The 27911-nt window shown below is 38.4% G+C and overlaps 2 protein-coding genes across 3 annotated transcripts; both read left to right on the top strand.

The window, feature by feature from the left end:
- The first annotated feature begins 90 nt into the window (after positions 1–90).
- On the top strand, positions 91–2334 carry dtd2 (D-aminoacyl-tRNA deacylase 2). The gene is made up of 3 exons (XM_038274190.1): positions 91–336; positions 828–897; positions 970–2334. The coding sequence occupies exons 1-3, from the start codon at positions 226–228 to the stop codon at positions 1299–1301; spliced, it is 513 nt and encodes a 170-aa protein (XP_038130118.1). The 5' UTR covers positions 91–225; the 3' UTR covers positions 1302–2334.
- Positions 2335–7410: 5076 nt separating this feature from the next.
- Positions 7411–26511, top strand: LOC119775971. Of its 2 annotated transcripts, none has more exons than XM_038274168.1 (19): positions 7411–7667; positions 7999–8122; positions 11173–11309; positions 11399–11568; positions 12006–12201; positions 13082–13335; positions 13415–13500; positions 14716–14777; positions 15000–15238; positions 15615–15804; positions 15885–15926; positions 15999–16119; positions 18316–18457; positions 18537–18692; positions 19447–19567; positions 22360–22976; positions 23073–23190; positions 24214–24283; positions 25865–26511. In XM_038274168.1, the coding sequence occupies exons 2-19, from the start codon at positions 7999–8001 to the stop codon at positions 26188–26190; spliced, it is 3171 nt and encodes a 1056-aa protein (XP_038130096.1). In that variant the 5' UTR covers positions 7411–7667; the 3' UTR covers positions 26191–26511. The 2 variants fall into 2 exon arrangements, with proteins under 2 accessions (XP_038130096.1, XP_038130088.1); XM_038274160.1 differs by having other exon boundaries at positions 7411–7693.
- Positions 26512–27911: the final 1400 nt, after the last annotated feature.

The raw sequence follows: 27911 nt of genomic DNA, 5'->3' as shown, positions 1-27911 counted from the left end.
TTATGTTTATTAGTAGGTAGTCCGTCACGAACCACACTCCATACCATTAGGTGGCGGTAATGCTACTCAATGTTTGTTGCCAACCGCCAATAGATCGAAGAAGAAGAAGTTAACAAAGAGAAGAAGAAGAAAACAAAAACTTAGGAAGAAGGATTGCATGTGTTTTAGCTGTCGTCTATCTATGGTCGCCTGCTGCTGGACCAGACCATTGAAAGGAACAGGAAAATGGCAGAAAACAGCCGCGGACCGCTGGCTCGGACGGTGCTACAGCAGTGTTTACACGCCCGACTGCAGGTCCAGGAAGCGAATGAGCACTCTGAAGCTCAGTTCGTCCAGGTATCACCATTTATCACAAGGCAGTGTTTGTATCTGGAAGAACCACCGCGTTATTACCGCGGTGTAGTTAGTTTGAAGTTGGATATTCAAACTCCGCTGAGTTGGCGGCTCATAGCTCACAGTAGATCCGCTTCAGGAGCTCAGACCATTGACACAGACCCCACATATGGGCGCTGACGTGATCTGGTGGCGCCATCTTGGGGCGGTATACAGATAATCAACTTTAAGTCTCAGAATATTGAACTTATTTCCACAGGTTTGCTTTTGTTTTTTCTGGAAAACAAACAAATGGTTTAATTTATTTGAATAACCTTAGTGGGGTTAATAGTAATATAATATCCTGATAGGATGTGTGTATGTTGCAATTAAATTGAATTTGAAATTATTTTCATGTTTATAGAAAGTAACCAGGATTCCTTTTTATTTTTTTGAAATTGCGTCTTTTCTTTTTTATTCTAAATGCTAAGATCTGTACTCTTCTTTAATATCAGATTGACAGAGGAATGGTGATCTACATATGTTTCTTCAAAGGTGCTACAGAGGACATTTTGCCCAAGATGGGTACGTTGAACCCTTTTAAAATATAAACATTTCTGTGTGTAAATGTTATGTTTTTTTTTTTCATCGGTCAAGTGTCCACGCTGCTCAACCTGCGGCTGTGCGAGATGCCTTGTGGAAAACGGGCCTCGGTGTTGGAACTTCCTGGAAGCCTGCTAATCGTCCCTCAGGCCACGCTGGGTGGAAGAGCGAAAGGCAAAGCCATGCAGTACCACAATAACATAAGCAAAGAGGATGGGCTGCAGCTCTACCGCTCATTTGTCTCACTGTGTGAGAAAGAATTGAAAGCTGCCGCTGATGTAACAGGGAAAGAAGTGGAGGTGACCGTGAAGCATGGGACATATGGTAACAGACAAGTACTTATGCTGGACACTAATGGACCCTACACACACATGGTAGAGTTTTGATTATCAGCAAAACCAGAAAGACTAATGTTCATAGATATAAAATGATATACATTCAGGATTGATACATGTAAATATGAATGTATGTGATTCCATTAATTAATGAACTAAAAAATATTTGACTGTGCAAAGATTTGTTCACTCCAGGGCTTTAAGTAATTCCTACTCTAGTAATTGATTTACAGGTTAATCATTTCTTTAATAAATCAATTAAGCTGACAGAAATATATATAAAAAATGTTTTTGAGCCTCTTACTTCATAGTTATTTTATGGTGGCAATATTCATATAGTTTAGTTTCCCACAAGAGTTACTTAATGTCATGGAATCAGTTGCAAAATACTAAAAGCAGAAAGGTCTGCCGTGTTTTGTGTAAGCTATACTACTTAATGAGTTTGTAGCACCATTTGAATTTCCTTTTTTTAACTGGTGTGTTAATGAAGACGGTTCAGGATATATTTCTCTTACTTTAACTAAATCACAAAATCTGAAAGTTTATTTAAAGGAGAAATGTGCATCACATTTTTTTTTCAAATTATAAAAGCTGTTTTTAAGGAATGTACGGTGTCATTATCTATTTGATAAAAAAAAAAAAACGGTTTTGCAGGCAAAAATTTATTTTCTGGCAATAAAAAAAAAAAGAAGCTGTAGAAACTGGTTTCTAATGAAACTTTGTGTATGTCCAGCTAGGAAAATAATTTTGCCCCAGCATTTCTCTATTTACCCAACTCTGTAGGTGAAGTAAATGCATCTGTGGCATGACAGATAATTCAATCCAATAATATTTTATTAATCCCAAAGGGAAAGTCCGTTTCGCTTACAGCCGTCCAACTAGACAAAATGCAGACATTTTACATGGGTGGACCAATGCCCGAGACCATGCTGCCCTTACACTAAGGACTAAGGGGAAAAAAAGAAAAGGGATCATTATGGTAATAAAAATGGGAATAAAAAAAAACACATCTTTCACACTTTATCCTTAGCAGGATACAGTCTGAGATTACAAAAACCTCAGCGGAGAAGCAACATGGATGCAACATAACATCTTGCAGGGGCTTTGGGAGGGGGGTGGTATAAATGTGTGTAAATTATCTGATTAAATGTATATAAATCTGATTATTCCCCTCTTTGTTGCAACCCGAGTTTACTTGAATCATCATTCTCAAATAACATCTGTAAATGTTTTCTCAAACCAATAAAAGTGTGGCCGATGACGGTTTGCAATGAGTTTGGTTCTGCTGGAGTCTTCGGGTCAATGAGCCCATGCAATCAACTGGTTTTCCTTTGGTAGAACACTTTGAATCAGATCAGAATCAGAAATACTTTAATAATCCCAGAGGGAAATTACTTTGAATCAATTTGACTGTATGATCTGGTGAACTTCCTAATTCCTCTAGAGAATACACAAAGGTTTTTGGTACTATTTCAACTGGGATTTGCATGTTATTCAGAAAGAGGCCAAGACTCAGCTCTTCTTCATCTTCTTCTCTGACTCCCATGGACACTCCTGATGGCAAAATATGTCTCCCCTTAACAATAAGTCAATCAGGTCCCTCTTTTGGAGAGAGGTGGCATCTGTTCCTACTGTTGTACCATTATGGAACTGTTTTATAGCTGCTGTGTCCTGGAAACATACTTGGCTTTTACCTAACCACTTTCTCCTCACTAACAAGGTGAAGTAAGTTTCATTGAAATTCATTCACAGGATTTATTTAGCCAAAGACTACCTTAAAAAGTTCAAATCTGATATTACTGTGAACTGCACTTTTTGTTATCTTCTTCCAGAATCTGTTACACATTTGTTTAGGTGGTGTCCAAAGTAAAATGTTTTCTGAACCTTTTCTTATCAATCTCTTAATTATCTTGGCTAAATTTCATTTCCATGAATTTAAATTTTTAAAAAAAGCCAGACGTTAATGTTTATTTAATTGAACTTAAGCATTATTTTCTAACCTATAAACCTTACTCTCACCAAAAGGCACAAAAAACATATCAGTCTGTTCCAAACAAAAATTCTGGGCAATTTAATGTTGTAGAAGGTTTGTAGAATATATGTATGAATATGTGTTTACATACATACGTATATATGACACTCCTAAGCACATATGTTGGTCAGTTTGTCTTTCCTCCTGACTGTACTTGTTTATTGTGACATACCCCCTGGCATAGTTGTTTGTGTATTGGTATATTTTATATATTATTGATGACTTTAAGTGAAATAAAAAAAATGGATATATATTCAGCCTCAAATTCAAGTAAGGAATTCTTATTCTTCTTTTCTATTATGGTGGATCGCAAGTAGCTTTAAGGTGAATACCCCTGCCTACTGTACAGGTGCTGGTCATAAAATTAGAATATCATGAAAAAGTAGATTGATTTCAGTAATTCCATTTAAAAAGTGAAACTTGTATATTATATTCATACATTACATACAAACTCATATATTTCAGATGTTTATTTTGTTTAATTTTGATGATTACAAATGACAACAAATGAAAATCTCAAATTCATCATATCAGAAAATTAGAATATTGTGAAAAGGTTCAAAATTGATGGCCCCTGGTGCCACACTCTAATCAGCTAATTAACTCAAACCACCTGCAAAAGCCTTTAAATGGTCTTTCAGTCTAGTTCTATAGGCTACACAATCATGGGGAAGACTGCTGACTTGACAGTTGTCCAAAAGACGACCATCGACACCTTGCACAAGGAGGGCAAGACACAAAATGTCATCGCTAAAGAGGCTGGCTGTTCACAGAGCTCAGTGTCCAAGCACATTAATAGAGAGGCGAAGGGAAGGAAAAGATGTGGTCGAAAAAAGTCTACAAGCAAGAGAGATAACCGCACCCTGGAGAGGATTGTGAAACAAAACCCATTCAAAAATGTGGGGGAGATTCACAAAGAGTGGACTGCAGCTGGAGTGAGTGCTTCAAGAACCACCACACACAGACGTATGAAAGACATGGGTTTCTGCTGTCGCATTCCTTGTGTCAAGCCACTCTTGAACCACAGACAGCGTCAGAAGCGTCTTGCCTAGGCTAAAGAGAAACAGGACTGGACTGCTGGTGAGTGGTCCAAAGTCATGTTCTCTGATGAAAGTAAATTTTGCATTTCCTTTGGAAATCAAGGTCCCAGAGTCTGGAGGAAAAGAAGAGAGGCACTTCATCCACGTTGCTTGAAGTCCAGTGTAAAGTTTCCACAGTCAGTGATGGTTTGGGGTGCCATGTCATCTGCTGGTGCTGGTCCATTGTGTTTTCTGAGGTCCAGGGTCAACGCAGCCACATACCAGGAAGTTTTAGAGCACTTCATGCTTCCTGCAGCTGACCAACTTTTTGGAGATGCAGATTTCATTTTCCAACAGGACTTGGCACCTGCACACAGTGCCAAAGCTACCAGTACCTGGTTGAAGGACCATGGTATCCCTGTTCTTAATTGGCCAGCAAACTCTCCTGACCTTAACCCCATAGAAAATCTATGGGGTATTGTGAAGAAGAAGATGCAATACACCAGACCCAACAATTCAGAAGACCTAAAAGCCACTATTAGAGCAACCTGGGCTATCATAACACCTGAGCAGTGCCACAGACTGATCGACTCCATGCCACGCCGCATTGCTGCAGTAATACAGGCCAAAGGAGGCCCAACTAAATACTGAGTGCTGTACATGCTCATACTTTTCATGTTCATACTTTTCAGTTGGCCAACATTTCTATAAATCCTTTGTTTTTATTGGTCTTCAGTAATATTCTAATTTTCTGATATGATGAATTTGAGATTTTCATTTGTTGTCATTTGTAATCATCAAAATTAAACAAAATAAACATCTGAAATATATGAGTTTGTATGTAATGTATGAATATAATATACAAGTTTCACTTTTTAAATGGAATTACTGAAATCAATCTACTTTTTCATGATATTCTAATTTTATGACCAGCACCTGTACATGAGTTTGCAGCAGCCTGGATATTGATCCCCTGTTTTGGATTGTTTTAAATTTTTTATGAAGAAATATACATGTCCTTTATGATTCCTTCCTATCCTAACAATCCAAGTTAGTAAGTTTGCCCGTCCTCTAAATTAGAATACTTTTACAATCAGGAATAAAAGCATCTTAAAATGTATTATCTCCAATCAGAGGTCTACATAATTCTAAACCCAATTGTATGCAAATGGTCTGCTTTTTTTAAATCTTTGTAATTTAGTGTTATCTGCTGTATGTCTCATAGGCCTATTGTAGTTTAAAAGAGAAAGACAAGAAAGGGATGTCAATTATAAAATGAACCGGTTATGACATTTTTGGCTTTAGGGGTTTTCCTAAAGCTATTTGGCCAAACAATCATCTCCTCTCTCTCTCTTCCTCTCTTCCTGTGTTATCCAATCTGAAAAGCAATTATACTGATAAAAAAAAATTATATATCATATACATTTTTATATATTATATTATATTGTATATATTGGGATGTCCCAATATACATCCCAATATATACAATATATATATATATATATATATATATATATTTTTTTTTTTTTTTTTTTTTTTTTTTATTTAGATTTATTTCTCATTTTGTTTATACAAGTGTAAAACAAAAAGCTCTCTGGACGATTTCATTTTTTTTCAGGGCAGCCTTGAAAAATAGTAAAAATATATAAAAACAGTAATATCAACATTTGACTATAAATTTACAATTATAAAATGTATTTATATATATATATATATATATATATATATATATATATATATATATATATATATATATATATATATATATTATTATTATTATTATTATTTATTTATTTTTTTTGGCCAACATATACACTATATTGCCAAAAGTATTTGCTCACCTGCCTTGACTCACATATGAGCTTAAGTGACATCCCGTTCCTAATCCATAGGGTTCAATATGACGTCGGTCCACCCTTTGCAGCTAGAACAGCTTCAACTCTTCTGGGAAGGCTGTCCACAAGGTTTAGGAGTGTGTTTATGGGAATTTTTGACCATTCTTCCAGAAGCGCATTTGTGAGGTCGCACACTGATGTTGGACGAGAAGGCCTGGCTCTCAGTCTCCGCTCTAATTCATCCCAAAGGTGTTCTATCGGGTTGAGGTCAGGACTCTGTGCAGGCCAGTCAAGTTCATCCACACCAGACTCTGTCATCCATGTCTTTATGGACCTTGCTTTGTGCACTGGTGCACAGTCATGTTGGAAGAGGAAGGGGCCAGCTCCAAACTGTTCCCACAAAGTTGGGAGCATGGAATTGTCCAAAATGTCTTGGTATGCTGAAGCATTCAGTTCCTTTCACTGGAACTAAGGGGCCAAGCCCAGCTCCTGAAAAACAACCCCACACCATAATCCCCCCTCCAACAAACTTTACACTTGGCACAATGCAGTCAGACAAGTACCGTTCTCCTGGCAACCGCCAAACCCAGACCCGTCCATCAGATTGCCAGATGGAGAAGCGCGATTCGTCACTCCAGAGAACGCGTCTCCACTGCTCTAGAGTCCAGTGGCGGCGTGCTTTACACCACCGCATCCGACGCTTTGCATTGCACTTGGTGATGTATGGCTTGGATGCAGCTGCTCGACCATGGAAACCCATTCCATGAAGCTCTCTGCGCACTGTTCTTGAGCTAATCTGAAGGCCACATGAAGTTTGGAGGTCTGTAGTGATTGACTCTGCAGAAAGTTGGCGACCTCTTCGCACTATGCGCGTCAGCATCCGCTGACCCCGCTCCGTCAGTTTACGTGGCCTACCACTTCGTGGCTGAGTTGCTGTCGTTCCCAAACACTTCCATTTTCTTATAATACAGCTGACAGTTGACTGTGGAATATTTAGGAGCGAGGAAATTTCACGACTGGATTTGTTGCACAGGTGGCATCCTATCACAGTTCCACGCTGGAATTCACTGAGCTCCTGAGAGCGACCCATTCTTTCACAAATGTTTGTAAAAACAGTCTGCATGCCTAGGTGCTTGAATTTATACACCTGTGGCCATGGAAGTGATTGGAACACCTGATTCCAATAATTTGGATGGGTGAGCAAATACTTTTGGCAATATAGTGTATATATATATAACAACACTAACAGTGTTGTCACGACTTTTATTTTGGAAATTATCCAACCGGAAGTTACCCGATGACCATTGCTAACCTAAAGTCTTCACGGAACCAAACGACAAAAGTATCCACTGTATAATACTAATACACTTTTCTTTAGGACCATCAAGTGTATTTTTCGATGAAGGAAAGGAAAACCGTACTAGATAAGGAAGATTTGGCTTCAAAAAGATGTAATCCTTACTAGGATTTGGCCTGAAATTGGTTTCGGTGTTATGAAGATTGTTGTTCACCCTGCGAAAGACGTTCAAAGGTAGGACTAGTTTCTCTGCTGATAATGTGAGTATTTCATTTTATTTTTTATTTTAAAGCACTAAACTAACATCCAAAGTGAAACATCAGCTAGCATAGGTTATAGTAGCTCAGATACATTTTTATTTAGCCTATTAGCTATTTGTGGTACATTTTTAAAATTACTTTGTCATTAATTGAGGCAAGAAGTTTGCTTAAATATTAAAAAAAAAAGGTTAATAATGTGTTTTTGCAATGAATAGGTCGAATACACTGCAGTGAAACATTTCCTGCCTTATAGTTCAAACATTTATGCTCTCTATGCCTAACCCCATTTTCTCCCCTCTTTATAGATGCCATCATTTGGGTTTCTGGATGAATTGGAACATTATTTTCGTACTGGAAAGTTTGGAGAAAATACTTCTAAAAGTTTGAAAAGAGGAATCCATAATGCCAGCAAACGCTTCATCTACAAAGGTATTTCTATATAGCGATTTAAAAAATTGACATAAATTCAATTATAAAGCATTGCTTTATGTTTTTAGTATATAATAAAATTAGTAGAAAAATGATTCATTCAAAAGTTGTCTTAGAGCAATTTATTAGGAGTTTACACCCCCCCCAAAAAATAATTAAATAACTAAACAGTTTTTTCCACTTGGCTGTCACTCTATTATTGTCAAATCTGACATTTGCCTGTGGTATTACACATATCTGTCCCACTCTATGGAAGACCAATCCCGCCACAATTAAAAATGCATACGGAAATAAATGAAGGACTCAATAATGTAAAATTGCTTGCAAAATTATCTAATAATATGAATTTTATTAGATAATTTACTGCTACATGGTAGCAGTAAATTTAAACCGGCAGCTACTTTGAGTTTTATTTTGAACTAAAAGTTACTAGACAGGTTGGTTAAGAACAAAAAAAAAGAGATGCCACCGAAAAAGCCTTTAGACATGCACGGCTTTAAAAAAAAATCAACATCAACGGAGTGTTTATGCTAAACAGAATAGTATTATAAGACAATAAATTTGACAAAACATAGAGTTTAAAGCTACAGTGTGTAATAATTACAGGGATATACAGTCAGAAATGTAATATATTATACATAACTATGTTATTTATCATCATCTACGAGCTCAGCCTCTTAACCTTAAAATTTGTGCTGCCTTAGAATTCGTTAGTTATAATTACATAGGAGCGGGTCTCGCAGCCATGGAGGCAGACATCTTTGCGCTACGGCAGCGCAGAGGCAACAAACTAGCGATTGCGAGATTGCCCATTACAATAACATGCTACGTGATGATGCTGTTACTCTCCAGTATACTTATTCAGCAACGTCCCTGACGTTTCACAGGTAATGATTCAGTAATTTTCTGTAAAATAATTTTATGGATATATACCTCGGTTACTTCTCTCCGGCTCCTTTGGAGATCTTCAAGCCTTTCGTCCTCTGTTCTAGTCACCCCGCTGGCACCCCTCTCTCGCCTGGCCCTAGCTGCACGCCCACCCCGGCCTCTCTGCCCTCTTCCTCTCCCCTTTCCTCGCCTTGTAACCCCCGTGCCACAAACAAGACTTGGACTCTGTAAACGGGGAATATATATTCTTCCAGCGAACACAATCTCGCTGTTAAACTAATGACTACAATTACTTCGTCTGTTTATATCACCATGCAAAGCAGCTCAACAAAACGTCACAACGATGTAGAAAAAATAACGGGTATATTTATTATCTTAAGTCTACATGAAATCTATACCCTACACAGACTAATGAAATACTATCTGTAAAATTATCTATGTAAACAAACCTCATCACTTGAGAAGGTAGGTGATGCGGAGGTCGTGGAAGACATTTTGTCCCGTAACGCTCGCCGTACTGTTGGGGGGGAGAAGCGGTGGGGGGGAAATGTTCATGTTGCTGCGGTCTGCAGTCTGGACGTTAGATGTCGCTGAAAATTACACACTGTAGCAACTAACTAACTCATATTTATCGTTTTCTTATTTAACAGAAATTTACCTGTTCTAGAGATCCAAATTGCAGATTTTAAAGTCATGCAGAGGTTACTTGAATATTAGTTTCTCTAGCATCGTTATTTTAGTCAACGTCTTAATATTATGTATATTTCAACAGAAGCAAGGACAGCTGCAGATTAAAGACTAAAGAGATTTACTGGGATATGCAACATGCAATAAAATCTCAAAAATATTTTACAAGAAAAAACATGTATTTAAAAATGCACTTTTGTGTTTTGTAAATGAGCAAGACTCAGAAATAGCTGTGCCAACCAGCTCAGCTGTGGAGCCAGTCTTGCAGTCAGGAGACTTAGGATTGAAACGTGCGAAATTCAAAGCACAGACAATACAGTAAAAATCAGTCAATCAATGCTTTGAAATAAAACCTTCAATATTCGGCCTTTGTCAAAAATATGTGTGGAAAAAAACTTAATTAGATTTTGCTATTTCTAAAAGGATAATCTATGATACAGATGAAATGGAAGCCATCCATCTATCTGGGAATCATAATTTGCAGTTAATTTTAGTACTTTCAGTTTTTCATATGTTTTTTAATAAAGCAATTGATGGATGATGGATGGGGAAATGAATGGATGGATTAAAATAATGATAATAATAATTTAACTTTATCGATCTCATATTAGAGTTATTTACCTCTACATTTAACTCATCCCCTTGGGGAGCAGTGGGCTGACATTGTGCGGCGCTCGGGGAGCAGTGTGGGGTTAAGGGTCTTTGCTCAGAGACCCTTAAGTGGCAGTCTGTGGAAGTGGGGCTCAATCTCAGAACCTCAGGATTTCAAGCTCTATGCCCTAACCATCAGGCCGCCACTCCCCCATTTTTTATTTATTTATTTTTTATTGATAATTGAACTATGATGGGTGCTGGATGGATGATAGTTTGGTGAATGGATTTAAGGAATGGATGGATGGAGGATGGATGATGGCAGGATGATGGTTTGGTGGACTTATGTATGGATGAATGGAGAATGGATGGATGATGAAGGATGAATGGATGCAGGATGGTTTGGTGGATAGTTGGATGGATAGATGGATTTCCTAAGTCGAATATCATATTTTTATGTTTTTTCTAAGACAAGCCTTTATATCTGTAAAGTAATATTACAGATGTTGCCGTCTTTTGCAATAAGATTGAACCCAAACTGTGCGTCCCACACCTGCTACATACTTTAAACACTCTCTTGAATTCTCCAAAGTAACAAACTGATAAAGATTCTGCTTTTATACGTCTAATAAACAACATTGACTTGCACTTTTCAACACCATTCAAAAATACTTTAATATACCAAAGGGAAATGAAATGTTGCATCATGGGCAGTTTTTCAATGAGATGTCGTAGGTTTCAGTAGCTATAGGCAGGAAGGATCTTATGTGTTGGTCTGTTTTGAATTTGATCTGGAAAAGCCATTTACTGAAGACACTGTTGTTTAAATACAAAAAATAAAAATTAAATAAAATCACTAAGCTGTTCAATGATTCTTTCTTCAGATGGCCTTTTATGGCGCCCTTATAGAGGTCGCCTCCTTCGTGTTGTCAGAAGTGACAAGGAAATACAAGAAATCATGACACGCTATCACAATGATAATAACCATGCCGGCAGAGAACGGGTTGTAAGAGAAATTATGGTGAGTTTGGACCATTAGTCTGTTATATAGAGCTGCTGATCTAGTAGTGCGTTTTATAAACAGATCTTGTCTTCATTTTTGTTTTCTAGATGATGTACTACTGGGTTGGAGTGACGGAGGCTGTGAAAAAATGGGTCAAAGCTTGCCCAGCTTGTCAAAGCCGTATTCCTTCTCATCCTTCCCAACCAGCTGTTCTCTTCTGCCTGGTTTATGGCTGTGATGCATCCAGTTACGCTTTCCCTGAGCTCAGCTTTCACAGGTCAGACATTTAAAAAAGCAAGAAAGCAAACTCCTTTTCTTTGTCTTAAAAGGAATGTTAAATGTTGACTTGAATTTGTAGTTTGTACACTGCTCAAAGAAATAAAGGGAACACGTATAAAAACAATATAACTTCAGGTAAATCCAACTTCTATAAAATCAACTCCACCTCCTTCTACACCTCCATTCTTTAATACATTTGATTTCCAATGATGAGCTTTGTTGTCATCACATTTAACTTTGAACAGAACAAAGTATTCAATGAGAATATTTCATTTATTCAGATCTAGGATGTGTTATTTGGGTGTACTCATTTTTAGCAGTATTATGTGTAAATAAATAAAAACTACACTGTGATAAACTAAAACACATTTTTTGTTGTTGTTTTTTAAGGTAAAATTAAATGTGTCATATAGAGATTCTCCTTTATGTCTGTAGGTTTCCTAAAGATGAGAAACTGCGCAAGAAGTGGTTGCAGATGGCTCAGAGGGATGAAGCCTCCCTACGTGCCAACTCCTATATTTGCTCCAGGCACTTTGAAATGTCATGCTTTTCAATCACTGAAGAGGGTCAGCTGGTGCTTTCCCCAGATGCTGAACCAACCAAGCGGCCTGTTACAGTCCATGGAAATGAGGTAATACACACGTTCTGGCTCAGCTTTACTTCCCAAGCTTTAGGAAGTAAAGCTTAGGAAAACTGCCCCCCCCCCCCCTCAGGATTTGGGGAACAATTTCTATTTTTTTTCCTAGGTGCTTCATTCAAAGGTTTTTTTTTGTTGAACATAGCCATATATGGTGTCCCCAGAGATATGAGACTTTTGGCTAAAAACTGATGTGAACATTATCACAAACACAGGTTAAAAAAAAAAAAAAAAACACATAACCATAGGAATCAGAAACTTTAGGCACTCCAAAAAAAAATCTAAGAAGAAAGAGAAAAAGATCTCCTCCTAGGTCTGTGGGCCTGTTTCCCCTAAGAACATTGGCCCCTAAACCCGGGAGGATAGTGTATGTATGAGGATTGTAGGAATATGTTTAGAGTCTGGCCCTGTATGCGTCTGCATGGAGTGCTTGCATATGACCGTATGGGTGCAAAGGGGTCGTCTTCATAATTTTTGAAAAGGTTATATGTATAACTCATAGAAATTCCAATTTTTCTATCTTCCTCCCTGATTTTCCCTGAAACAATAGCAGCTGCTGTGAAACATTCCCCAATTTTAACTCTATTTTGAGTTTTGGGTTATTTTGAGAACAAACTTCTGAAGAACCACCTGTGGCTTAAGAGGTTAATGATGAACTAGCTGAACAGGTTATTTGAGGACAAATCCAATGATGGCTACATTTTTTGGGTTATAAGATTGAAGCCCACTCTAAGCTTGTCTTGATGACTTCACAATTAAAGTGTAAACTAAATGCTAACATTTCGTTCTGGATTTATTCATAAAATACCTGAATAAGAAGCAGGGCTTCAAATACTTGTCAAGACTACATTAGGTAATTTTTCTTGATTTTCAGGTGCCTGGAGATTCAGATGAAAACTTCAACTATTGCAAAACATGGAACGATGAGCTTAGTGAAACGCCTTTGGCTGCCGTTGCAGACCAGGGCTCTCATTCCTCCAATCTGTCTGAAAAAGCTCTGCAGCTGCAGGAACATCAGTACTGTTTACCTGGCCCCGCTCCAGACTCCAGGGCTGCCTTGACAATGAATGAGAACAGGCGGAGGACAACTGTCGAGCCAAGCTTTATTACTTACAACCATATTGCAAGGTACAATCTCCAGATAAACACAAGGGAACAATTCTGTCAAAGTTTCATTTTGTATCATGTTTGTATATTTGTACCACAGGTACTTGAGTACCAGGGTCCTACCTATGCAGGGTAAAAGAAGCAGATCAGCTTTAAAGCGAATGTCCAAGCGCTTTAGTCTAATAGGTAAGTGGAGAGCTCAATGGGCCTCATGCAAGAACTTTTTGTACGAACAAATTTGTTTTTAAATCATACGAGTGATTTAGGAGAAAAGGCCTCATTCACTGCTTTTCTCCTATCTTCAAATTGACCCAGAAGCCTTGTGCAATCAGTCAGCTTTTATCCAAACCTATTTTTTCAATAAATGACAGCATTTTTTGTTACTTAGAAGCAATTGTCCATTTTATTTGAAGTACATATACTTCATGATATGTTATGCAACTCTGCAATCATAAATGGCAGTTTTATTTGCTGATGACAGAATTGTTGGTGACTATACCTGCAGCTGGCAAGTATCCAGGGATCAAGCTGCTATTGCAATAACATCTGAAACAGAAAATGGATGGAGAGTTTAGAAAAGAAGGTTCAGAAACGTGTTGCTAACAGCAAAACTTGCATTCACTTCACTCCATTGCAGCTTCTTGGCTTTATTACATAAAATGTGGAATGTTTGGGTTAAGGTCTGTCTGAATTTGTCCAATTAGAGTTTCTCCGTTAGCTTTTTGTTTATACGTTGTTTGAGAGATGGAGAATGTGATAAAGGGATGACAGACGTGGTTTGTAGATGAACAGTACAAGTGTGTGGATCATGTTGGTTGATGGTGAACTGATATTAAGCATTTACAATGAATGAGCACGTCTTGCCTCCATCAGTAGTTTTCATTTAATGGATTTTGGATCAAATTATTCTTATTTCTATTTTTTTGTAATAGTACGACCACATCATTTCAGCTCTTCTGGTTTATTCCCCAATGATTTGCTGCTCAGTTTTCAGTCAGTAGAACCTTGATCTCTGAACCTGTAGAGTTTTTCTTCTATGTCTTCAATGCCATTTTTAAGAGTGAATCCCTTCTGGCAAGCATTGGAAGTCATGCCTCCTCACTTGTACTGCATTATTCAGGTGGTAATTATACAAATGTGCATTTGTCTGGAATGCAAGCTCACTTAAGCATAGCATCAGGTTTATGACGACCATTTACTGAAGTTAAGATCGTTTGTAGAGTCTGGGGTGGCACATTCGTAATAGTTCAATATAGGAGAAAATGTAAGAGAATTTACACAAGAATACAAACATATTGTGAGGTCCAATGTGCATGAGGTCCAATGGCTCTAATATCGCTTATTTGTACATAATTTTTTAGATAAAGTATAAATAAGACAAGATAAACATTTCTGTTTCAGATGGAGTGCTGATGTACACCAGAGTCTCTCCGCCTCTCAGAGTTCCTCGCAGCAGGGAGGAGGTAAATTCAAATGCTAATAGCAGATCTGTCAGTATTGCATCACATTACCCTCAGTAAAGCTTCCTTGATGTTTATTACCCATGATACAGTGTATTCATTTTTAGACAGAGACAAAAAGCCAAAATCCAGCATTTATTTTTAGAGAAAATGCAACATTAGCAAAGCTTAGGACAATAAATGATTTTACTCAGAACAAAAAAAAAAAAAAAACATTTCTTCCAGGTAAATTCCATCCTGCAACAGTTTCATGACAACCAGGGCCACTTTGGACAGGGGATCTGCCAGAGACAGATCTCAAAGCACTACCATTGGGGGAGCTTGAGTCGTGACCTGGCCAGCTGGATCTCTAGCTGCCAAACATGTGTCAATAGATCAAAAAGGAAGATGATTCGTTGCAGCGTCTCCAAGTGCACCAACCGCTGTGGTCCAGTTGAGAGAAAACTCGGACTTATTTTTCATCGGTATGAGTTCAATTGTCTTGTGAAAATCTTATGTTTTTAAACATTTCTTTGAAAATCATTCAAGACAACCAAAATATACTTTTTCTAATATTGTTCTCTTTTGCAATACTGTCATTAATGTTTTTATTTGTTTATTTTTCAGCCATTTTCTTTTATTAGAAACCAGCTTGTTTGACCCTTGAAATGCATTAAACATATCAGCCATTAATGACCCACATTTTATAAAATGAGTCATGTGTATCTCTGAATATTTATTCATTATTCATGCATCATGGAGCAGTTTCCCCATTATCTACACTAAATTTTATCTATAGTTTCTTAGATGCCTGACAAAATGTAGCAAACTTATTTTGTGTATTACCTGCTGTGCATCCAGGTTTCCGCTTCATAATGTGCCCCTGCTGACTCAGTGGCTGAAAGCTTGTGGGCGTGGGAATTGGCATCCCCGGCTCTGGTCCTCCATTTGCTCAGCCCATTTTACGGAGAAGTGCTACGACAGCAGCGGGGAGAAACTCACCCTCCTTCCAGACGCAGTGCCCACACTTAACGTCCACAGTGACACAAAGGTGAGACACAGAGAGGCATGGCTGAGGCTCACTTCCTCTACTTCATTGATTGGCCTATAATAGTTATTTTGCTTCCACAGACACAAGCAGATGGGTTGACCTCGACACCAGCAGCAGAGGAAGTATGTAGCTATGGAGGAACACTTTTAAGAAACAATTTACCATGCCTTGAAATTCTTATCATATTTTTTCAGGCTTTTTTTGCCAAGTACAATGCAGTGGAGCTCTACATCAGCAGACGCATTTACCCTCCTGGACTGACATATGTAGAGAAGAACACTTTCAGGAGATTCTGCAAAAGATACGCCATCATAGGTTTGTCAAATTCTCTGATCTGCTTTGTTTCTTGAAAACAGATGAATTGTCGCAACCACAAACAATACGGAAAAAATTGAACTAAAATTAAGTAAAATTTTCTTGAAATATGTGTATTTGCACATGATTTAAAGAGATGGGTGAACTTATTTTAGGGATAAACATACCCCTACCCTTAGCCTTTTAAACTTACCTGCTCATATGAAGAGTGCTAACACTTCGAGGAATTTTTAGTTATTAGATCAGAGATTATGTTTGCTTGGCAGGAGAGATGTCAGACAGATCTGGATAGGATGTTAGCCTTGAAATGGGATTTTTAACCTGGTGGCAGAGGATCTGTTGCTGGAGCATTAGGGGCCTGTTTCCTGGGCTTCACCCATCAGTTGTTGCTGTTCGTATCAGTGCGCGCCGTCATTCTGACAGCGAGCTCAACTTTTCCAGCTCATTTCAATGCAGACAGCAGCTGCTGCAACTCCGACATCCTCATCAATGGAAAGGTTCTGTATCTCGGGCATTACTAAATCCCACTCGTGGCAACAGTAGCATCCACCTCTGTCTGCATTAATTCGCACTTGAAACAAGTGCACCATGATTTGTCGGCCACCCTGGATATCGCAGCTCCAGCTGAGGCTCCTGCGGCTCCGGCTTCAGCTTCCATCACTTCTCTGTCCACCCTCTCTCTTTCTGCCCCATCTAACTCCATTTGTCAAAGTTCATCGTCAGTGTACTCGGGTTCATAAAGATATCCCTTTGGCTCTAAGTGGAAGTCGATGTTTTCCTCGTCGCTCTTGTAGTCAGACATCTTCCCCAGTAGTAAACAATCGCGAATCAAACAGGTAGGCCCTAGCTGTCAGGTCATGGTGTCGCGCGCACTGATACGAACAGAGAGAAAATAGGACCAAGTGATAACGACGTGTGACTTTTTCCACTACAATGTTTTTGGGATGCAAAAATATCACTCTTTTGAACACATAATGTTTTGGGAAGAGAAACGTTTTATTTCGCTGGGTCTAGCAAACCTGCCGGACTACTTTCGGCTTGACCAAAGCTGGACGAGAACTCTGCTCACAGGATCCTGCCAGGGGTAAGTCAGTGTGATTGCATGACACTGGTGATGGGAATGCCATACAGCCATACATACTGCCTCCAGCTCCTGAAGCACTCCAGGCTAATAGCATTGTCCAGTATTGCTGGATGCAGCCAAGACCCCGTCAGAATGATGGCGCAGCAGTTGCATATCTTTTTTGAAGAGAGTTCGAATTGGAGATTATCCATTTTGTTTTCCAACGAGCGGACGTTGGAGAGCAGGATTGATGGAAGCGATGGTCTGTGGGGATCTCTCTTTAGCTCAGCAGTTAGCCCCCCTCTGCAGCCCCGCTTTGTCCGTCTCGCTTATCTCTTCCTCTGTCCGTTATTTTCTGCTGTTGTCTTGTTGACACCCGTCCGTAGCACTCCGCAGCTTTTTAAGCGGTCAAAAATGTCAGTATTTAAAACATTTTGTGACCGTAGATCTAGCAGGCGATCATAGATGCAGGTTTGATGTCTAGTTCTTATTGTTTTAAGTGGCATATTAAAAGACTACCTGACTAACAAACCATAGTTTGTGAGACTGAAGGGTCAACTGTATAAACATTAGTCTACACCACAGGACATGCTCCTTCCTTTTTACTCTTTAGACCTCTGATTTCCATTAAAAGAAAGTCCTGTCATCTACAGAAACTCTGCAGTCATTAGGTGTATCAAAGGTGGACAAGAAGCTGGTGTACCACTTTGTGGCCTCAACGTGAAGGGAGATGATTGTAGATTTCAGAGGAAACAGAAACAGGTTGAATCCTGTTCACATCATGGGAGTTGAATTATTGCAGCAGAATAAACACACAAAAGATTTTTTATTTATTTTTTTTACAATCTGAGTTCTTCTGGAGGCTGTTGTGTAAGAAAGTTTAAGGCTATCAGTTAAAATTATGATTTTCAAAAATTATCCATTTTACTTTCAATTGTCACTTCCTGCTGATTTTTTTTTTTTTAACAGAAAAACATGTAAATTGTTTCTTTTTTCTAATCCTAGATATTTTTTCCAGGATTTAGTTGCAGTTTTCATATTTACAAAAATGTATTAAAATCCACAAAAATCAACGCAAGCATTAGATAACTTCTGATAAATTTATAATAATTTTATTTGCCCTGTTTTGACAGATGGCAAGCTGCACGTGGTGACAAGAGATCAAATGCGTCTGGTTCTGAGGAGTAGGCAGCAGGTTGAAACTGCTCTTATGGACTTTCACAATGACCTTAACCACCTGAATGCCAACAAATGTCTCAGATTACTCAACGAAAGGTTTTCAATTTTTTTATCCTTAGATGCTACTTATTACTCATATTCATACAATTATTTTACAAAGTCCGATCTCTGACAGGTACTACTGGCAAACCATGAAGCCGGATGTGGTGCAGTGGATAAACAATTGTTCTCAGTGCAGTGTGAAAATAAGACGGAAACCATGTCGTGAAGCAGAGGTGGAAAGATCCGAGATGCTTCACTCTCTGACATCTACAGAAGATGACTCACACAGGTGTTTTTTCACTGCTATTTTTATCATTAAAAGCAGTAATGCACCAACACTGTGCTCAATTGCAGCCTAGGCAAGTTTGAACAGCTTTATCTTTATGACAATATTCATATTTACAGTAAATCCAAGGTCTTTAAAGGAAAACAGGTATCATAAAACACATCAGACAAAAAGAAATACATCAAACTTATCTGAAAAAATTATTGTATTTCATAAAAAGAAATGGGAGGACACAAACAAAAACCAATGGAAAGCTTTTCAAAACAACAGTAGTGCTTTCATACCTATTTTGAGTTCAATCCTAAGGGCTGCTGTCTTGCATGTTGAAATTGCATTTCAAGAAAGAAAAACACCCACAGCAGATTATAAAGCTAAGCTCAGCCAAAAGGAACAAGTAACTAGCAGGTTCCTCGAAATGCAGTGGAGCAGAAAGTAAAATATTTTACTTTGAGACGTAGTAGAATTAAAGTTATAAGTACCCCCCCAAAAAAAGTTACTCAAGTACTTTTTTTGAGTATATTTGCTTTACGTAAGTACAGTAATCAAATAAATGCACATTGGTACTATCCACCACTGCCCTTATAATCTAACATGACCATGGCTCAGATTATTTCTACACCTCTTATAAACCAAGATTTGAAGCAAACTGAAGTATAAAACAAACTTGATTTGTTTTGGTCAAAGTTGAAACAACAGTATTTATATTTCATAGAATTGGGGTTAAGTGTCCATACTTATTTTTTTCCCCTTCTTGCAGCGATGGAGCGGATGGCTTTGTAGATATTGAAGTTGATGGCGGAGATAATGATGAAGATGTTGAGAGTGGTGGAAGAGATGGCATAGTAGAGGAGCATACGCTGGAGTCTGTGGAGATGATGGTGGGTTTTCAAGACCGTCTGAATCTTATTCGCCACGATAAGGTAAAACAAGTCTGTGCTTTAAACCAGGCATCCCCAACCTCGGTCCTTGAGGCCCGCTGTCCTGCAGGTTTTAGAGGATTCCTTGCTCCAGCACAGCTGGTTTTAATTGAAAGCTGATTAACAGGCTTCTGGTCTACTGCAATCGTTATAATCAGCTGTGCTAAAGCAGGGAAACCTGCAGGACAGCGGGCCTCGAGGACCAGGGTTAGGGATGCCTGCTCTAAACAGCCTACTGCATCGAAATTAATATTTTGTGGTTGCTTTGTTAAGGGCCAAATTTAAGCATGATTGCATTACCTTGGACAGATTTTTTATATAGGAAAACCCCCCAGCAAGTCTCAAGTAAAACAATTTTGTAAAACAGTAAAACAACATATACAGACTCATAACATCAGTGACTGACATTGCCAAAACACTTTTAGGGCAGTGGGCTATTACAAATACTGCAATTCAAACTTATTTAGGTTTTCTTTGCCAGATATCAAAATTTTATCTGGAAGATCATGGTGTATACTGAAAACAAAATAATCTTTAAATGAGGGAAATAGCTTGAAAAAGTTCAGTTCAGTAGTGGTGGCGAGGGCTAAGATCATTATATGGTAGTTGTAACAAAGAGTTAGCGGGGACAAAAAGTTGCTTTGATCGCTCCCACTGGATTGGCCAAGGAGGTCACATGGTGTTAATGGTCGTTAGCGGGTTCTGATGGGTCGTTAACTCCATCTTCAGAGGGGTTTGGGTCACATTCCTCAGTGAAGTGTGAGCCAGGTGGGGGCGGGTGGGGGGGTGAATATTCTGGGTAATGTTCCTAAAAGTGCCTTGTAGGTGGGTGAAAAGTTATGTCTGTATATACTACCCTCTGAAAAGCCATCTGTGCAGAGTTCGGACCGAGCTTGGATCAGTTAACCATGCCAAGCTCGGTTCCTTATGACAAATTTTACACATCACGCTAGCACAGTTCCTCGTGACGATCTATGGTACTACTATGCTCTCTAGAGGGAAACAAGCAAATCAACATGGCGGCGCCTGTAACATTCAGGAAGTTTGGTTATAATTGTGATATTTCGTTGTTTGCAGAGAGTCAGGCAAAGAAGGCAGGCTTTGGTGAATTTACTTGACAAGAGTCGGCTTTTGGGAAGTGGATACAACAAATGATAGTCTAATCATGGCTTACAGACACAGAAAACGACAGACGTTGAGGTTCATCACCCTACTAAGCGAAATCATTTCTGAAAATCGTGTGGCACGGTAGGGAAGATAGTAGTTTTACATGAATGTCTTAAATTTCATTATTACACTGCAAAAAATGTTAATATAAATAAGTAATTTGTTCTTAAAATAAGTGCATTTTTTCTTGAATTGAGGAGGTAAGTTCAACACTTTGCCAAGGGAACAAGACAATTTACATTTGAAATAAGAAAAAAACTATTGAATTATCTTATTTTAAGTGCTTTTAATCTGATTATCTTATTTTAAGAGAAAAAAATACTAATTCCATTGGCAAATCATCTTATTAATCTACTCAAATTAAGGGTAAATACACTTGATTTAAGAATTTTTTACTTATTTTCAGATGGTTTTTGCAGTGTACGGAGGCTGACTGTCACGCGTTCTACTCATGTATTCTTTGTTATCTGAGAACTGTGGCAGAACTGAAGCGTGCCAAGCCCTACTGATGAACTAGTACCAGTTTAGCTCTGTTCGGTTGTGTCTTGCACCATCCGGTTCAGTTTGCCATTTACACTCAATGGTTACTCGTTCTCGGACCGGTTTCAAAAATGTACTTTAAATGGGGCTTAAGGCCCCCTTCTTTGTTGCGAGATGGTTTTTCCAGGTTAACAAAGATGGCTTCCTTAAACCCTCGCTCAAACCATTCTTTGCAAGAATATGGATGTTGATGTCCTCAAGTGAGTCTCCTTTAGGTTCACCTACATGCTTTCAGGTGTAGGTGAACAGCTGAGCCCTGTTCTGAGGATTTGGCTCTCCTGTGTTGAAGCCTTTTCTAAAGTAAAAGCTAGCGTGGATAAACTCCCGGTGAAGCTAGCTTCGTTTCACAAACTTGATTAATAACAGTTATGGATGGGGTTTCAGAGTTTACATTAATGCCTTTAAATCTTAAAAAAAATTTTTTAGAAGCTTATCGCTAGAAGTGGTGATTAAGTTCTTCTTTAGGGAGTCTGAAACCGCTCACAGCCGAAAAACACATTTTCAATAACGTAGACATTAGGTACAAAATGAACAGTTACTGTCACTTTACAGATTAGCTGCTAGAAGAGCCACTTTGTCTTAACTTCATGTAGAAATGATCACACTCTGACATACATCGCCGCTCCCTGATTGGGGAAAGTGGGGGTGTTGTTTGCTTGACAGACGGGACGTGGTTAAGCTAGTTAGGCTTTTCCTCTCTGCTCTATAAAGACCCGCCACTGATTTGCTAGGCCTGGGAGGGGCTGCTCCTCACGGAGTAAAATTTATGAGGGTTACTCAGACGTGCATGAGTCAAATATAATCTCGCTTTCAAGGGACATTATTTTAGCATATTAATGCCTCATAAAAGTTGATTTTGCATTATATAGACCCAATAAAGGGTAATGAGCCTCAATCACTGTAGTTTGAGCATTAAGACAAGAAAGTCCTTGTCTTAATCGACCATATTTACAGTTAGAAACACTCATTTATTAGGTTTCAAAACTATCAGAGCAAAGCCTAACATATGGTTATAGATCTGACCTTTGTTTTTCTCCCTATTACAGTCTGTAGAAACACCATCTATCCCTTCATCCTCCAGTTCGCCTCCCACCAATCCACAGCCAAGAATTCCTATTCTTATCCATCTGAGAACTCCCTGTCAACTTCCATCCAAAACTTCTATCATTCTTCAACCTAGGATTCCCAACTCCACAATTGTTACCAGACTCTGGCCGCAAGGAAAGACGACCTCTGTACATTCTGACGCATTCAACAAATCTGAGATTCAGTCAAGCAACCAAACCCTGAGGCAGCAGCCACTTCAGCCTGAAGATACAAAAGGAATGAGTAGCACTGAAGATGGTAATGATCTGAATCATTTCATCCAAGAGCAAAGTACAGCCCTACCTCTCAAAGAGCTGCATCCTACCCCCCAAAAAATTAAAACTCTGAAAAACAATCATGGACAAAGGAACAAAAAATCAAGAGATTTGCAGAGCCAGCACAATGACAAGCCCTCCGTAAAGAGAAAGAGAAGTGAAAAGGGAGACAGTTTAACTGAGAGTAACTCTAGCTGTGGTTTGGAGCCAATGGCGGCTCCAAGCTCCAAACCTTGGCCCGTTTTCACCATCGCAAACACTGCATTGGCAGAGGCAGCACAGCCACCACCCAGAGTGGAGAGGTAACATACAAAAACTACCTGTTTGTTTATGTTTTGCAATATTCTAATTTTAAGTAATCCTTCAACATTTTTTTTAAATTATGTGTCTGTTAAAAGCCCACTTGTGCATCAGAAGTCTAAAAAGCTTCAGGCCCGGACGATCATCCAGCAGTGCAGCCGAGCTAAGGTTAAGATCAGGCCAGCGGTAGATGGTGCTGATGCTGAGTGGGTTGAGGTGAGTGAGATTTATTTATTTCCCATTTGTTTTCAAATTTACTTAACCTACCCGACCTGTCAAAGCGCCCTATGATTATCTTGGTCCAATTTCTCAGAGTAAAAAATAAATATTTGAAAAGATTAAAGTAACTTTAAAGGTAATAAATAATAAATGCATTAGTCATTTCAAAAATAATACTTGATTTATTATTTATTACATTAGTGATATATTCTAGTGATATATTCCCAGTACTGTCGAGCCCTGACATGTTATCAACATAATTTAGGGGGTCCAACTATAGAAATGGCCCACACTCACCTAGCATAGTTGATATCGTCATCCAAAGTTGTACCGACATCTTTGGCTAAGGGCAAAGAGGCAGGATCTTGTCCGACGGGGTAACATTAGCCAAAATATTGGCAAATGTTTATTAGCGAGGATGTTTCTAATAAGGAAATGAAAGTGTTGTTTGACTAGCTCAGTTCATATTACAGATTCTTTGCAAATCCTAAATGCAAATCATTTAAAATAAACTTATAAATGTTATTTAATATGTGAGCAATATTAACCTCAGCATGAACCGCCCCTCTCTGCCCCCAATTGGCTCACTGGTCGTCATGCCTCCAGTTAACCAATGTAATCAGTAAAGTCAGAGAGTACTAGCCAGTTAGAGGCAGCGTAACGCAGGTGATGGCTTCACCATCCTAGTGAAAAATGGGAGATTTGGCTTGGAGATCCTGCCTAATAGTGCTAATCATGGGGGATTTAGAAGTGAGTATTCATAATGCAGGTTGAAAAATAAGTGGGTATACGCCGTATACCCTGGACTACTACACCACTGCCTGTTCCCGCTGACAGCATCTGATTTGTCTTCTTTCTAAGTAGCTGATTGATAGCTTTAAAATTAGCTGTAATTGTTACATCTTCCTTTGCAAGTTGCTTTAGATAAGTGTCTGCCCAATGCATAAATATAACACATAAACAAAGCTGTTTTTTTTGTTTTTAGATTCAATTTCTAATTGATCATGTCTCTATCTTTAGATTGATCAGGGGTTGGTCGTATATGTATGCTTCTTTCATGGAGCTACAGAGGAAGTCACACTTGAGATGGGTGAGATATTTTTCAACTTCATTATTCTTCCAAAGAGTCAAACTGGATCATTTTACATTTTATATGTGTAGGCAAAAATAACCTTTCAGAAAGGTGTTTGTTATAGTCAAAGCATTCTTAATATGTAAACATAATTGAAATTGTATGTACCAGCATGCTCTGGTGTTAAAAGCAGGCACTTGGGTATTAAGCAGAGACCAAGGTGAGTGAGGGGAGACGCATAGGCCTAAATCACCTATGAAAGGCCCTCTTAGAGCTTGCTTGTGTGTCTGCTTGCATTCGAGTGCTCAGTCCCATGTGGGGCAGCAGCATAAATACTGCATCTTTTTCATTGTGAAATGTCCTAATGTGCAACATTTTCATTTACCCCTAAATTATTCAATTCAAATATGACAACACTGGAGAGAATGGGTAATTTTTTGCCATTCTTTTTGGTTTCTTTCTACCCTTTTTACTATTTCCACAAAATGTATTGTGTTCAAATACTGAATAGTAACCAATTTATTGGTTCTGTGATCATTCCTCAGTATTAAGAGTGCTACATCCCTTGGAAAAACCATTTGCTGTTTTTTTTACTTTTCAGTCAGTTATTTCCTTTTGTGGAGCATTTTGTAGGGGTGAGATGAAGCTAATGCTACATAATTATGCAAACTTTAATAGAATACAATAGAATAGAAGTGTGTTGATCTCACAATGGATAAATTCACTTGTGACAGTGCAAAAGGGTATTGAACTGCTTAGGCCACACACTCCCTCATTACAAGAAACATGCATCACATGATATTCTTGCATCATGTATCCCAAATGAAAATTTAATGTTTTTGTAACTTAAAGCTACAGTGTGTAATAATTACAGGGATATACAGTCAGAAATGTAATATATTATACATAACTATGTTATTTATCATCATCTACGAGCTCAGCCTCTTAACCTTAATATTTGCGTTGCCTTAGAATTCGTTATTTATAATTACATAGGAGCGGGTCTCGCAGCCATGGAGGCAGACATCTTTGCGCTACGTCAGCACAGAGCCAACAAACTAGTGATTGCGAGATCGCCCATTACGCTCGAAAGTAACTACGGCAAATTGAGAGAGATGAACTGAGACGGTATGAACAATAGATGGCAGTATTAAAATGATCTATGTAAACAAACCTCATCACTTGAGAAGGTAGGTGATGCGGACGTCGTGGAAGACATTTTGTCCCGTAACGCTCGCCGTACTGTTGGGGGGGGAGATGTTCATGTTGCTGCGGTCTGCAGTCTGAACGTTAGATGTCGCTGAAAATTACACACTGTAGCTTTAAAGAGGTTTCTAAATTTGACAAATTAGGTTTTAAAACATTGGCTCATATGAATTATCTGCATGTTTCAACAGCAGAAGCATATATATTTATTCTCTATGTTCTATTTTAGACTGATCCCTCGTCAGAAGGGCACATTTTTCCACACCCCCGTTCTTTAAAAGATAAAGAATTGAGAATTACATATTTTATATATTAAACAGTCTTAAATCATTTTAACTTACTGCTTTAAGTTGGTCACATTTTGTTTTGTTTCCTCTATCTTTGCCCAAACAGCCAACAACTTCCTGAAAGCTAAAGTTTTTCGAAAAGACAGGCACACTGTGTCTGTTCTTGACCTTCCTGGAAATGTTTTATTGGTTCCCCAAGACTCCTTGGTTGGTGAATCACTGGCCAACAGAAGGATGCATTACAAAGAGGGATGTGAGCCATGGCGGGGTGCTCAGCTTTTCTCAAACCTAGTTGACGCTTGCAGGCGGCTCATGTCGGACTCAATAAAGTGCTCAAACGAGGGCATGAAGGTTGAGCATGGAGTGTACGGGCAGAAACAAGAGCTCATCTTTGAATCTCTGGAGCCACAATCACTTCTTCTGGAATTTTGAAGCACATTTTGAATACACATGACTTATAACCTGATTTCCATATTTTGTGAGTCTTTAACATGTTTTATTTTCTCCATTAAAGAGTGACAGCCAAAACAATGTTAAGAATTTTTACGTTGTACAATAATACAGAGGTCTTGCAAATAAAAGAAAAACAAAACAAAAAAAATTCTTCAATTGATTGACCATCAATTGTGATGCTGTTTATGGCTTTGTAGTTTTCCTGTTAGGATGCATTCATGTTGACTTTTGTTCATTTTTGTCTTCACTGCCCTCTGTATACTTTAGCAACGGTAAATAAAGAGAAAATACTTTTATCTATTGGATTGTTTCTGAAGTTATATTTGGACCTCTAATTCGTTTTTCCTTTTAAGCTTTGAGACAATAAGAAGAGAGGCTTTTTGTTCCAAAAGAAAAATGATTGTAATCTTTTTTCTTGTACGGTTCAGAGACTAAGTTGTTCATCTGTTGCTAAAATAAAATGAACTCCACTATGAATTAGTAGATTTTTGCACCAACAAATGACAAAATGCATACGGGAGCCATGTTGCTTTTAATAAATCTCTTGAACTAAAAGCCCTCTCAATTAAAAATGTAGCCAGTGAAATGTCAGGAATGGCTTTGTGTAGTTTATCAAAATCTCTAAATGAGAAAGTGTAAACAAACCATGAAAGCTAACAAATTTAACTTTTAATACCTATATCCACTTCTGCCAAGTACAAGATGCACGATGGAGCACCCAGTTTTCTCTATATCTTTTGTTATGGTGCGTTCACGCAGCATGCAGTGATTTCCCCGCAGATAGTTCACCACTCTGCATTTCAGCTGCAGTGTTTATACCCTGGACTGCATCATCAAATAGGAGGAGCCTCAGCTGTGTGAAGGTGAAATCCCGCCGACCTGAACAAATCTCTGCAAATAGACTGAATATTTATTGCTTCTTTAGTGTAGGTTTATGCATTTAAATGACCATCTGTAAAAATGAATTAACAAAAAGATCATGTGCTGCTGTTGTTTTAGAGCTATTAACATTTATTCTTTAGGTCATCCTGAGGTCTACTATTCCCTATTAAGCTCTGAATTGAACAAAAATAACTTCTTTTTCATTGCTACTTCATTTGTGCCGGTAAAACTGTCGTTTGTGCTGATTTGGTTTTTAAGATGGAGTTAGTTTTAATTCTTTGTTTGCTTTGTTTCACTGTTCACTACTGAAACATGAAGATTATTTATTTTACTCCTGGATTTTCTTTGTATATTTGGAAATTATAGCAGGACAAATCTTTTCTTTTTATTTTGGGCCCCCTCTCATGGCACTTAGAATCGTCCATGAGTTTATGCATCCATAAATCACACATAAACTCTCAAGGATGACCCGTCTGAGATGCAAGGAGAACGCACATAATTCCCTACCCAAAGTACATGATACACATCGACACCAATCACAAGCTTATCAGGTATGTATGTATGCACGCTATAAACTGTTCAATTAGTAAATTTAGAAAAGTGGGGAGTCAAAGGGGTTCTTCTATAAAAACCAACAAATCTTCAGCAATTTCTAAACAAATAAAAGCAGAGGCAGAAAGGGCTGCACTCCTGGTACGTGCAGCTGCTTTGAAGGAGAAGCATGCTCTGGAAGAGTAGGAATAGCTGTTAAAGAAAAGGAACAACTTGACATAGACACCAAAATTTTTTTCCTTGTCGGTTCATTCAACATTCAGCAG

This window comes from Cyprinodon tularosa, unplaced genomic scaffold (assembly GCF_016077235.1).
Source record: "Cyprinodon tularosa strain WSP-4 unplaced genomic scaffold, ASM1607723v1 ctg120, whole genome shotgun sequence".
Lineage (NCBI taxonomy): Eukaryota > Metazoa > Chordata > Actinopteri > Cyprinodontiformes > Cyprinodontidae > Cyprinodon > Cyprinodon tularosa.
This window is presented reverse-complemented; position numbering and strand designations above follow the sequence as displayed.